Source organism: Dipodomys ordii, unplaced genomic scaffold (assembly GCF_000151885.1).
Source record: "Dipodomys ordii isolate 6190 unplaced genomic scaffold, Dord_2.0 Scaffold19, whole genome shotgun sequence".
Taxonomy (NCBI): Eukaryota; Metazoa; Chordata; class Mammalia; order Rodentia; family Heteromyidae; genus Dipodomys; species Dipodomys ordii.
The window spans coordinates 5,944,330-5,957,539 of record NW_012267235.1 but is presented as its reverse complement, the minus strand read 5'-3'; the positions used below and the strand labels follow the sequence as shown (position 1 = coordinate 5,957,539).

Genomic DNA, 13,210 nt, shown 5'->3' with positions numbered 1-13,210 from the left:
TTCCTGAGTAACTAGGATTACAGACATGGGCTACTGGCACTGCCCAGCAAAGCTACTACTTTTTAACCAACCAACTTGGAGCTGTTTATCCAAAGAGGCAGAAAGGCCTAAACAGGAGTTAGGAAGGCTTGCTAATTGCATATACTATTGCCCACAAAGGATGCCTAAGGATGTGCAGTTCTTTTCCACATAGAGGATAATCTACTCACCAGCTCAGGGTGTCGATCATAGCTCATAATAATTACTTCTACTAATAATCAAAACATGAGTGGCTGAAGGAAAGACCAAGTGGGAAGTGGGAAGGAAGTGGCCACAGTGACAAAGCCCAAACTGACCGAAGATCTGGTTTAAAAGTCTACCTGCTATCTGCCCCTTGTGCAGGCTTCTCAAGAATATTTCACTAGGATGGGGACTTAATTACCCTGGACCAGGAATACCCCTACCACAATGTGTCATGGGTAGGATCAATGACTTGGGTGCCCAGCAGCTCCTAGGAGTCCTGGCCCCTCCTCCCAATCCCTGGGAGACCTGGATAGATGGGCAAGGGTAGTGGAGGTCTGGCACCACCCAGTGGACATTTATCTGGTAGTGCAGCCCTCAGGCCGACTGCCACCTCAGTACCAGACAAATGCAACACTTCTGATTGGTGAAAGGTTTTGCAGAAGCAGGTCCTAACAGGTGCCCTTCCTTCCTATCTGTGCCTAGATCTTTTTGTGATCTTTCTTCAGTGGTTCCGGTTCCCCCATGAACTTTCCCTGGAAGATACAGGAGAGAGGAAAGGGAACAGGACTCAGGGCTCAGAGACCTATGAGATCCATCGAAGAATGGAGTTCAAGATGGAGAAAGCGCTAGGCTGCTGGATCTCTGCCATTTGTGCTCCCTTAATTGAATACCACTTCCTTGCTAGGCACTTGGACCTAGAAAGACACAGCCCTTGCCTTGGTGGAGGTTTATAACAGATGTGGAAGAGACATTAAATACATGATCATAATTCTGTCAGAGAGGAGGGGTGCAGAGATTATGTAATAAGTGCCAGCCTGGAGGTGGTGGTGGTGATAGAAATGTTAGAAATTGCTTTAAAAAGTGAGGGAGAGGGGCAGTAGTTGGGGTAGAATAGCAGGAAGGTGAGAGATGTTTCTAAGAATCCACAAAGACCATAGCCATGTCTGTGGTTTGCATCATTCACTGGTGACTGAGGGCAGAGAGAAGGCCAGGGGTTGGGGAAAGTCTGCGGTGGGCCTGTCATGAGGAGCTCAGGTTTTGTATGAACAGAATTAGGGAGCCATGGAAAGACTTTCTATAGGATCCCATCCTCTAAAGAATGCCTCTTGGGGGTAGAGAGAGGGAACAGGTTTCCCAGCTAGAGTCAAGATACCAAACTGGGAGAGGATTTTAAAAATAGAGGAACGAGGTGCCGGTACGTCATGCCTGTAATCCTCAACTACTCAAGAGGCTGAAATCTAAGAACTGTGGTTCAAAGCCTGCCCAAGCCAGAAAGTCCATGATACTCTTATTTCCAATTGACCAGCAAAAAGCTGGAAATGGAGGTATGACTCAATTGGTAAAGCAGCAACCTTGAGAGCAAAAGCTAAGAGAAAATCCACATACCCTGAGTTTAAGCCCCAGTATGGGTACACCCACACCCATCCATACCCCACACACACATGTACACACACACACAGATTAACTATCACAAATATATCAAAGGAGAAACACCATTATCACATTTAAGAAAAATATAAAATCAATAATATCACTATATGTGTGTATAGATCTATTACATATAGATATATAATATATACATATATATATATATCAATATTCAAATTCCTCAGTTTTCTCTGGGATATCTGCTGTTTCTCGCTAACCCTGCCCGTCTCAAAAAAAAACCAACTTTATGAGACATAACTTATAATATTATGCAATCCACGTACAGTTTGGTCGGTTTTTAAAATGATGTTCATAGAGTTTTATAATCATCGTCCCAGTGAATTTTAGAACATTTTTCTCTCTCAAAAGGGATCACCCCAAACCTCAGGCACCCGCTAGTCTATTCTCTGTCGGTGGATTTTCTTCTTCTAGACATTTCATGTTAGGAAATCGTGCCGTGTGTGGTCCTTTGTGACCAGCTGCTCCATTCACACTGTTTTTGATGTCTGGGTTAGCACGTAGATCAATCCCTTATTTCTCTGGCTTGGAAATGTCCCATTGTAAATAGACAATTTTATGTGTGTGTTATCTCTCTAATCCTCTTCATCTAGGTACTTTCTGAAGTGTGCAGGTCAGTTGTCTTGTGGGATGAATGACCTACATTCTTGGTCTACTTGTCACGTAGGCTTGCTTGGGTAGAGGCTGGGTGGTTCGGTGAGATCTCTGTATGGGTCTTTTGGAGGTGGTTCTTACGATCTCCTGATCGTAAGAAAGTGTACACCAGTTTTGTATCCCACCAGAAGGCTAAATTTGAGCTCTTGGTCAGCATGGCTATTGCTGGATTTCTCTTTGCCGGGCTCTGATTTGTTGGTGCTCTTCAGGGTACCAGCGAGATATTTATGAATCACTCCTCTTTCCTAACCGTTTTCCCTTCGATACTTCAAACATCGGTGGTGATTTTAGCCCAGATTCCTCTTGACATTGGCGCTTCGACATGGCAAATTTCTAATTCCTGGTACATTGTGTTGTTGTTGGCATCTCCTGAGATGAAATGTTCCCCCTTTAGATCTGTTCAGTCATGGTCCTTACTCATCCTGGTACTCAGATTGTCCCAAATGTGACCTGCAAGAGCTCCTTTAAGAGCTGGCTTCTGCTTCCTTGCAGTATATCGTCATCCCTTCTTGCATGTTTCCTTCCTTCCGGTGAAATAAGATGTCCTAGGTCTACAGTGGATTGGAATTAGTCATTTTCCAAGGAGCCAAGGCCTGGGTTCCTATTAGTAGGGAATAGTATTTGGGGAAGAAAAAATGTAATTAGTAAATGTCGCTGATGAGCTGGAATGTCATTCTTTCTAAGTCCTTTCAGAGAAGCACTGTAGGGGTGTGTGTGCGTGGGGGGTGGTTGTGCATATATGTGAAGCACATATACTTAGATGAAGTTGGATAATAGCACACAACTCAGCAGCAGCAAAGACAAGAAGAGCCTGTAATCACAATACACAGGTATCGGTGGCTCATGCTTGTAATCCTAACTACTCAGAAAGCTAAGTCTTGGAGGATTGAGGTTCAAGGCCCACCTTGGCAGAGAGGTTTCTACTACTCTGTCTCTAACTAGCAAAAAGCTGCACTCGAGACATGGCTTGAGTGGTGGAGCACCAGCTGTGAGCAAGCCAGCCAAGAAAGTTCAAGGCCCTGAGGTCAAACCTTTATCCTGGCAAAAAAGAAAGACAAAAGATGAGAGGGAGAGAGGGAAGGAAGGAAATGAAAAGGGAAAAGCAAAATACACATGTACCAGGACAGAGATGAGGAGTGAGTGGAGGTACACTCAATGGATGATATGCATTCCTGTCCTGGCCCAGGAGGAAGTGTGACCTCCCCATCCACTCTCAATACACCATCCTGTACACGGCTTTCCTGAAGCAAACGCTCATAAGTGATGGAAGTCTTTTTTGCCCCCCTCCTGCAGATACCCCTGAGAAACAAGCTAGCATCCCAGATCTCAAGCTTGGAGAAATGAGGAATGAAGTATGTAGACTTAGACTCCAGTATCCCATTCCTCAATTTCCTAGCCTATGACCTTGGGCCATTGTATCTTCTGTAAGCATCAGTTTCACAGTCTGCAAACTAGACAGGAGGCCATGAGCCTTACTGAGGCTGTAGGGATGAAGGGAGAGTAAATATGGCAAATGCTCAGCCGCCTGTACCTGCCCGCCATACAACAGCCTTCCATGGATGGGGGCTCTTGCTGTGTGTCTCCATTCTTGGTAGTCTTCCTCCTCGGCCTTGTCATCCAAACAACAGCTGTATGTAAACTGAAATACCACAGCAAGTGCTGACCATCACAAGCCACGTCCCCTCCCAACCCCTCCCTTACTGGGGTAGGCTCACCATGGCCTTGACAATGTAATGTTTGTCCGTGGCAAGCTACAGTGTCTACCCTTCTTCCTGCCATGTATATACTTGACTAGTGTTTGTGCATGGGAAGCTCCAGGTGTCAAGGAAGAGAACTAATAGCCTGGGAGGGTACTAAAGGGGTCAGATGGGTGCCCTGCTACTTGAAACATATCCATGGAAACCACAGTGAGCCAAAGCCTGATGTCACCCCAAAGCCTGCTAGGGTGCCCAGAGGATTTGATACAAGCAGATGCTCCTTGGTTTAACAAAAAGATACTAGGGGAGGGGACAGATGGCTCATACCTGTAATGCTTGCTACTCAGGAGGCTGAAAACTGAGAATTGAAGTTCAAAGCCAGCCTGGGCAGAAAAATGAGAGACTCCCATCTCTGGTTAACTAGCAAAAAGCCAGAAGTGGAACTGTGGCTCAAATGGTAGAGTACCAGCTTTGAGTGAAAAAGCTCAGGGACAGTGCCCAGGCCCTGAGTTCAAGCCCCAATACCAACATTTATAGATGGTGACAGTAAGACAATAAGACAGCAAGTTAGCATCCTGGGTTTCAGAGCTCTCAATATAGTTTGTTGTCCATAACATTGACGGCCCTTTAGCTTTCCTTGTGCTAAGCTTGTCTTGGTGTAAAGACATTTGTTTCCATGAGTTGATGTTGTTTACCAGATACAAGAAGACTGGAAGGGATTGCCTCAAACTGTTTTGCTTCATTTTCTGGAGGGGTTGGGGGAAGGGAGCTCCTGAGCCAGGGGCTGTCCCCTCTGCTGCTATTCAACCTGCCTGGTGGTCCAGGCCTGTGCTGGCCTGGGGCAGGGGTGAGGGGCTGCTGGTCTCCTGAAGTTCATGGGGGAAGCCCCTTCCTACTTCTTCCGGTCTTTATAAAGTGACAGCTACTTGCTTACACTCCAGTGCAGTGACAGGCCCAAAACACACGCAACAGTTACCCCTGATGCTTTAGGGGTCCGTGTGTGGCTCAGGACCCGGGACCTCTGTTATTGACTCTTGAACAGAACTGCTAATTGACCAGTGTAGATTGGAACCAAACCTTGTCTTTAAGATGTGGTCATTTCAGATGGCCCATCCTTGCATTTCTCCACCTGTTCAACCTTAGGACTTTTAGCAAGTATCTGTGAACAAGTGGGCTTCAAGTTAGTTAGGATTCTGGCTTTCTGTAGCTCTCTCTTGTCTTTCTTTTTGTACTAGTACTGGGACTTGAACTCAGGGCCTTGGCACTGCCCCTTAGCTTTTACACTCAAGGCTGGTACTCTACCCTTTGAGCCATATCTACACTTCTGGCTCTTTGCTGGTTCATTGGAGATAAAGCTCACAGACTTTCTATCCTTGTCTGGCTTTGAACCAGGATCTTCAGATCTCAGCCTCCTGAGAAGCGAGGACTTACATGTATAAGCCACCGGCCCTCTTCGGGGACTCTGATTCTCTTGCTACCAACAAAACAAGACAGGGGGGAAAACATCCAGAGATGTGGAGTCCTATGCTTGCTTTGGCTCCAGGGGCTGATAGAGCAGTGCCTTAAGCATGCTCTCTGTGATTTGATATTTTGGACTTGGAGGGTTCAGAATAAGATGGACATGTGTTGAGTCCTCAGTGCCAGGAGGCGGTGACCTGCAGTCAGCCTTAACTCTCAACTCCCCTGTGGATCCCATTGCGCAGGCAATGAGCCACAGAACTGTTCACCAGCAGAGGGCAGTGGAGGGGTTAACTCCCCAAATCATAGACCGAGAGAAGAGGAGGGAGAGACCTGGTTTGGAGCAATTCTCTGAGAGCACAAACCTTCCTCCACTCTGCCGAGCTAGGGAGCAGAGGGGGCTCAGGGATGCTCTTGCTTGTCCTGCTCCAGGATATGGTGACTTAGGAGTTGACAAGCGGAGGTCCCCGAACTCCTCGCCACATCCTCCCTACCCACCCACCCTGCCCTCAGTGCAGAGATTTTCACCAACCCCTCCCGACTTGGGGAACCTGAATGGAGGGAGGGGGACATAACTACATGCATATTCAATATGGAGAACAGCTTCGATGATATTTCTCACCTCTCTCTCCAGAACCTGGGCTCCTCATCACCAGGCAAAAAGCACAGTAAGGAAAACACCATCACTGTAAGTACCTTACAGGGGATGCTCCCAAGGTTGGGTGGCAAATTGGGGCAAACTGGGGCTACGGCTGTGGACCGTTGCCATGGTAACATGGGGCACCAAGCAGAAGGGACGCCCAGCCTGGAAATGGGAAAGGTGCAAAGCTTAGATGTGACTGAAGTTCCCCAGCCCCTCCCTCTCCCTCTCCTTCTCCCTCCCGGTCCCTTTCTCATTTCACCTCCCTCCACATCCTCCTTGAAGAAAGAACTGTGGGGAAGGGGGGGGGCGGTGGAAGCCATTTTTGTCAGGCAGGCAGGGGAAGGCACATGTGTCAGAACGGGTTGAAGAAGGTGGACCGTGCTGTGCACAAGTAGGTGACGTGTAAATTACAGCACGGCAGGGTTGCTTTTGTGCGGGGGAAACTTCTGGAAGCTGTCAAAGTTAAAAAGCAAGAGATGGCACCCTAAGAATAGAGTTCCTGGGAGTTCCCAGTGAGATGCAGTCAGCTCCTGCTTAGAGCCACCAGTCCACAAAGGAGCCCGTTCCCCCCCCCTCCTCTCTCAGCCCTCTGCTAGACTCGGGGTGGGGGCTGGCCATCAGTGCCCCCTCCTCATAGAGGAAGGAACTGTCCATTACCCAACATTTAGACTTAAGAAGTAGAGTCCTGGGTTTGCTATGTCTGCCCAAGCATGGGAGAGTTGGACAGGGAATGTCCATGATTCTATAGTGGGGAAATATCCTGGGCTCCATCTCCTACCATGCTGAGCCCTTCCAGCCACCTCCATGGACATTAAATCAGGAGCAGGTGCCTTTCCCTGGCTCATCCAAGCTGACAAAGTCTAACAACAGCCAGCACCGCTGGGTGCCTCTCTCTCCTATAAGCAGAGGTCCATGTGGCTCCCTTTGCCCCCTGGCTGGGTCAGGTGTTACTAGGATCAATACAGTACCAGGGTTGCTTGTCTCGTTTCTGAGGCTAGAATGTTGCAGGGAACTACTGAGCTGCTCAACCTTTGGGTCCAGTACCTCCGCTTTGCCTGCCTCACTGTCCACATCTGTGAAATGGAGAGTGGGCAGGGGTAGCTCCTGTGAGGAGGGGATGGTTGAGGACCCAATGGCTCTGTGTGGGTAAAGCACTTAGAATAGAGCCTGGCACATAGGAAGTGCTGGGTACCTGCCAGAGTGATTCTCACTCTGTTTGCCAACCAAGAAACTGAGGCACAGAACAGTACTGTGCCAAGGTCACCCAGCCAAGAAGCATCAGGATCAAAACCTAAGCTCTGGCTGGGTTTCAATGGCTTGTGCTTATAATTCTAACTACTCAAGAGACAGAGATCAAAAGGAATTCTGATTGAGGGCAGCCCAGACCAAAGTTCTTGAGACACCCCCCCCGCCACCATGTCAACAAGTAGGTGGGCATGTACCTATCACCCATAGCTACAGCAAGAAGCTTAAATAGGAGGATCTAGGTCCAGACTGGCCGGGGGCGGGGGGGTGGGTGAGGAGGGAGAGACCATGTTATCTTAAATGCCTGACACTAGTGGCTCACACCTGTAATTGTAGCTACTCAGGAGCTAAGATCTGAGGATAGAGGTTCTAAGCCAGCCTGGGCAGGAAAGTCCTTGAAACTCTTCAATTAATCACAGAAAAAGCTGGAAGTGGTGCTGTAGCTCAAGTGGTAGCATAAAAGGAGCACCCAGGCCAAGTTCAAGGTCCAGGACCCACAAAAGAAAGAAAGGAAGGAAGGAAGGAAGAAATAAAGAAAGAAAGGAAAGAAGGGAGGGAGGGAGGGAAGGAAGGAAGGAAGGAAAGAAGGAAGGGAAAAAAAAGAAAAAGTAAAAAGTAACCGAGCAAAAGTGGCTGGAGGTATGGCTGAAGCCTTGAGTCCAAACACTAATACTGCAAGGAAAAGAAAAGTCCCCAAAGAGAAGAATGGAAGAGTGATACATTTACTAGCAATGTAGAAGAGAGACAAACAGGAAAAATGAAGTTTTCCTTGGAACAGCAAGTCTTGTTCTCACCTTGGTGCCTTCCCTGTTCCGTTTTCTGCTCCTCTTGAGATGGTCTGCAACATGAGGTTGATATTCCAAGATACTGGTTTTAAAACGTAGGTACAACTGTGGTGATACTTGCCTGTAATCCCAGAGACAGAGATAGGAGGATCAAGGTGCAAGGCTGGTCACAGGCAAAAGTGTAAGACTCTCTCTGAAAAACAATGAAAGCAGAAAGGGCAGGAGGCATTGCTCAAATCATAGAGTACTTATCTAGCAAGCACAAACTCCAGTACTGCCCAAATAAAAGATATCAAATCAAATCAAATGTAATAAAGAATACAGATTCCTGAAAGATAGCTACAGTTCAGTCTTTCTGGGAATAGAATATAAAAAATTTGCATTTTTACCAAATGCTTCTAGCAGTCTGAAAATAAACACTTGTGCCTTGGAAAATTGTTGCCAGGGAAACTGAGCAAAAAAGAGGGACCGGTTGTAGATCACAGAGCAAACCAGAAGCCCTTGAACTCGAGTCTCCTTCCAGCTGCCAGTCCAGGACACCTGGCCTCCATGGCCCCGTATGTCTCCAGGCTAAACATTTCTGTACCACTGCTCTTTTCCTCCACCCACTTTCCTGACACCTAAGCCCTGGTTCTGGATTCAGATCCTCCAGAGCTCAGGGTTTCCTCAGGAAGAGGGGGCAGCCTGTTCCCAAGAGACAGGAATACGAACTTCCATCTCCCGGGGGAGATGAAGCATACAACTTCCTATCTGGTCCACGAGCACACGCGTCCCGACCTGAACAGCATGGGGCGTGTCTACACTGAGGAGTGGGGAGGGGGCTCAGTTCTGAAGCGTGGTGGCCTGGAACTGGCTTGGGAGGGCAGACACATGGGTGTCCTGGCAGCAAGGGCAGCGCTGGCAGCTTTGGCTGGCTCTCTTCCCTGGCTGTCATTACCGGTGCTGAGCCAGGCTGGCAGATGGAGCTGGCTTGTTTGATTGAGAGTGACGGGTGCTAATGGCCACTCATTGCCCTCAGCATCTAGAAGACTCCAGGAAAGAAGACAGTAAAGCTACATGCCCACACTCCCTCCTAGAAGGGGGAACTTGGGGATCCTTCAGATCCTCAGGCAGGGCACCCTGGGTAGAGCTGGGCACAGGATGAAATGAGACAGTTCTTTCTTCTGTCCTCACTTGCTAGCTTTTCCTCTCACCCACCCTCCTGAACCAGGAGGAAGATCCAGGACCACTGGGTTGTCAAACCAGGCTCCGCATTGCAAGCAGGTAGCACAGACAAGTGGCAGAGGAGACTACCCCACCCCCACCCCTAAGCCCGCCTTGGGCTGGGCTAGGACAGGAGCAGGGCACCCTATCTTCCCACATCAGCCCCTTGGGAGGGGTTCAGTAGCTCTAACATCATGGATGCGTATCTCAATGCCTGCATCCATCTGTGCCCTCGGTACCCCAAAATGTAGGGGGAGCATCTCCTGTGGTCTTGGCTGCTCCTGTATAGAATGGGCCTGATAGAGCATCTTCTGCATGCTGGGTACCCCAGAAGGGGCAGGGTACATGTCTCTCTGCATGATCCTGAGTCTCGGGAGCTCAGGGAAGAGAGGGCAGGAGTGGTCACCAGAACTCCTCTACCCCAACAGGCCCCTCTCTTGTTTTCCGCTGAACACTGAGCCCCCTGCCTTGTGGTTAAGGGCTTAGCTTTGCTGTTAGCCTGATCTAGATTTAAATACTCTACTTCTGTGATCTTTCCTCATATCAAATGAGGCTGAGATTTTCAGCCTATCCTAAGCGTGCATGCCAAGCTCAGGGCCATGGACCCTGAAGAAGTGCTCTCCAGGAACCCATCAGTGAGATCCAGTTCTCCACATTCCCGCCAGGGGGCAGAGAGTTTGGATTCCAGGAGATCCCTTTGGACTATGTGCCAGCAAGAAGTCTCCAAAACCAGAGTTGACAGAGGTGGTAACTGTCACCTGGCGGGGAGGTAGGGGGGCTGTCTAGGCAATCTAATTCCCCTCCTGTCTAGCCAGCTCTCCTTAGGTAAGGTGGCAGGGCCACTCCAGGGACCCTACCCAGGGACTAGAAGTCCCTGAGACAGGGATCTCTTGGAAGGTCATGCAGGAGCTTAAGAGCAGAGCTCTGGGGCTCTATTGGACATTAAGCCTTCTTCAGGTGGTACCCTGCCCCCACTGCATGGTTCCTGGATTCCCAGCATCTCCTGGGAGCCCTGGCTCCATCCAGACCTCCTGAATCATCCAGAGTGCTTCACATAACCTCCAAGTGACTCCAAGGCCCATATCAGCCCAACTTCAGGCCAGAGGACAGGCCAGGTGGGATTTAGGAGGGTCCCTGCTGTTTGCCCTGGTGCCGTCTCTCCTGAAGTTAGAGGGGTCTATCTTCGAAGACATGCTAGGCTGGGCAGAAGTATCCATTCTCTGAGGACAGGTCACCACCTCTCATGGTCAGGCTCTTCCTCTGCGGGAAGATGTTTTACCCATGAAAGACCAAGGCCAAGGAAATTCTGGGTGAGGGGAAAAATGGCTGAAGAGAGGGAAGGGTAGAGCATGAGGCATCTTAGGAGGCCATAATAACCTGTTTCTGAGCAGTCAGCACTGCATTCTCAGATTCTGTGCCTGTGTTCAGCCATTGAACATTGAAATCATTTTCTTAAATTGTGTCTGTACTGAGCATGCACAGACTTCTTGTTATTCCCTAAGCAATATAACAGGTATGTGGATAGTGTCTACATTGTGTTAGGTATAAGAAGACTAGAAATGAGCCAGGTGCTAGGTGCACATGCCTATAGTCCTAACTACTCAAGAGGCTGAGATCTAAGGATCCTGGTTTGAAGCCAGCTTGGACAGAAAACTCCCTGAGACTCTTATTCCAGTCAAACACCAAAAATCTAGAATGATGATATGGTTCAAGTGATAGAGAGTCATCCTTGAGTGAAAAAACTAAAGCCCAGGGCCTGAGTTCAAGCCCCAGTACTGGTGCATGTGCACACACACACACACACAATTTAGAAATGGCTGTGTAGGTTCTATGCAAACAAGATCATTTCATCTAAGGAATTTGAACATCCAAGAAGTTTGCTATCTGCAGAGTCCTGGAACCCCTCCCCACCTCACATTGAGGGATAAACTGTACTTTCGTTCTGCTATTTTTATGTTCCTTTTTTTTTTTTGGAGGGAGAGAGGTTGAAATAGTATCTCCTTTTGCTGGCCTGAACCTTACTATGTAGTCCAAGTTGCTTTTGAGCTCATGACCTTCTTCCTCAGCTTCCCAAGAGCTTGGATTATAGGCACGCATCTCTATGTCCCATCAGTCAGTATACTTTAAGATCAAAGTTCTTGTAGCATTAAATTTGATTGCAGTTTCCATGAGCTTCCATGATGAGAGCCAAGTAAAGATGATCTGTGGTCACCATTACTGGTTGTGACAGGAGTGAATGGAATAGGAAATAAGGGATATACGAAAGCCCAGAAAACATCTCTTGTTTCTATGATTGCCCCCAAGCAAGCCAACCTTGAACCCTTAATCAGAGATCACATCCAAAGGCCTTTGGGCCTGACTCTGCAGACAGAGGAGTTTGCTAGTTTATTATTATTATTACCTTTACTATTCCGTGAAACCTTTAATTATTTACCAACACTGAAAATAGTGAGAGAGTTTACATTAAAAACCCAGCTTTTAGCTTGTCTCAAAGCACTACAAGTGATTTAAGTGGGTGAGTGTACCCCTGGGGGGAAAAAAATCTCTGCAGACCTCAGCTCTGCTCTCTCCCATCTGACATCCCCTTGGTTCAGCCAGTTTTCAGGCTGCAAGGAGAGGTTACAGGAACATCTGGGCTTTGAATCTACTTCCATGCTGCACCGACAGCCAGGAGCACCTCAAATAGGCTAGTGCAAAACATGACAAAGGCTACCTAGCACTCCCTGTTGGCAAGGGCCAGCCCCAAGTATGGGACTTCACTATGATTGTTAAGCTGTTGTAGTTCACATAATGTGGATCTTAATATGGATCGTGACATAACCTTTTGGCTATGATCTTCATCCACCTCTGGATCATTCCTATCCCTGATTCTGTTGTTCCTCATCTTGGGAACAAATCAGGCCATCAGCTTCCAGAAATATTCTATACAGAAAAAAAATCAAATGGATGTGTATTTAGTCCTACTTTATGTATGCAAATGAAACATACTCTAATAATTTTACTCAATGCCTCGCTTCTTCCCCCTCCCCCTTTCCCGACCTTCTTAACAGTTCATCCTGATATATCAATGGTTAAGAGATACATCTGTAAGCTGGGCACCAGTGGTTCCCGGTGGCCTGTAATCCTAGCTACTCAGGAGGCTGAGATCTGAGGATCATAGTTCAAAGCCAGCCCGGGCAGGAAAGGCCATGAAACTCTTATCTCCAATAAACCACCAGAAAACCAGAAGTGGTGCTGTAGCTCAAGTGTAGAGCACTAGCCTTGAGCTGAAGAGCTGAGGGACAGCGCTCAGGCCCAGAGTTCAAGCCCCATGACCAACACACAAAAAATAAATGGAATTAAAAAAAAGAAGAAGTGCATCTGTAGCCTGATGAAGCGGCTCACACCTGTAGTTCTAGCAATTTTGGAGGCCCAGATCAGGGAGATCATGATTCAAAACAAGCCCAGGCAAAAAATGTCATGAGATCCCTATGTCAATGGGAAAAACTGGGTGTGGTGCATATGCCTGTCATCCCAGATATGAGGGAAGTATAAATTGGAGGATCATGGTCCAAGCCTATCCAGGCAAAAAGCAAGACCCTGCTTGAAAAATAGAACAAAATCAGCCAGAAGTGTGGCTCAAGGGGTAGGACTCCTACCTAGCATGTAGACATTTGTCTCATTTTTGTCTATCCATTCTCTTCACAGAAAGTGGGGTCCTGGTCCAGCCTTTTGATGACATAATATTGCTGTAGTGCAGACATGCACACATGTCCCTACACTTTGGAGCAACTGTATCTCTAGTATAGGCTTTTACAAGTACAGATGCTGAAAACCAGGCATGGGGTACTCTCAACTATAATCCTAGCTACTCAGGA

At 47.8% G+C, this 13,210-nt stretch overlaps 1 protein-coding gene across 1 annotated transcript in view; it reads left to right on the top strand.

Moving 5' to 3' along the window:
• The window catches only part of Gas7 (growth arrest-specific 7), a 77,097-nt gene that overhangs the window by 41,933 nt on the left and 21,954 nt on the right, over positions 1 to 13,210 (top strand). The window contains exon 4 of the mRNA XM_013013103.1: positions 6,112 to 6,165. Within this exon, the coding sequence (XP_012868557.1) occupies positions 6,112 to 6,165 (54 nt within the window). The remainder of the gene's footprint in view (positions 1 to 6,111; positions 6,166 to 13,210) is intronic.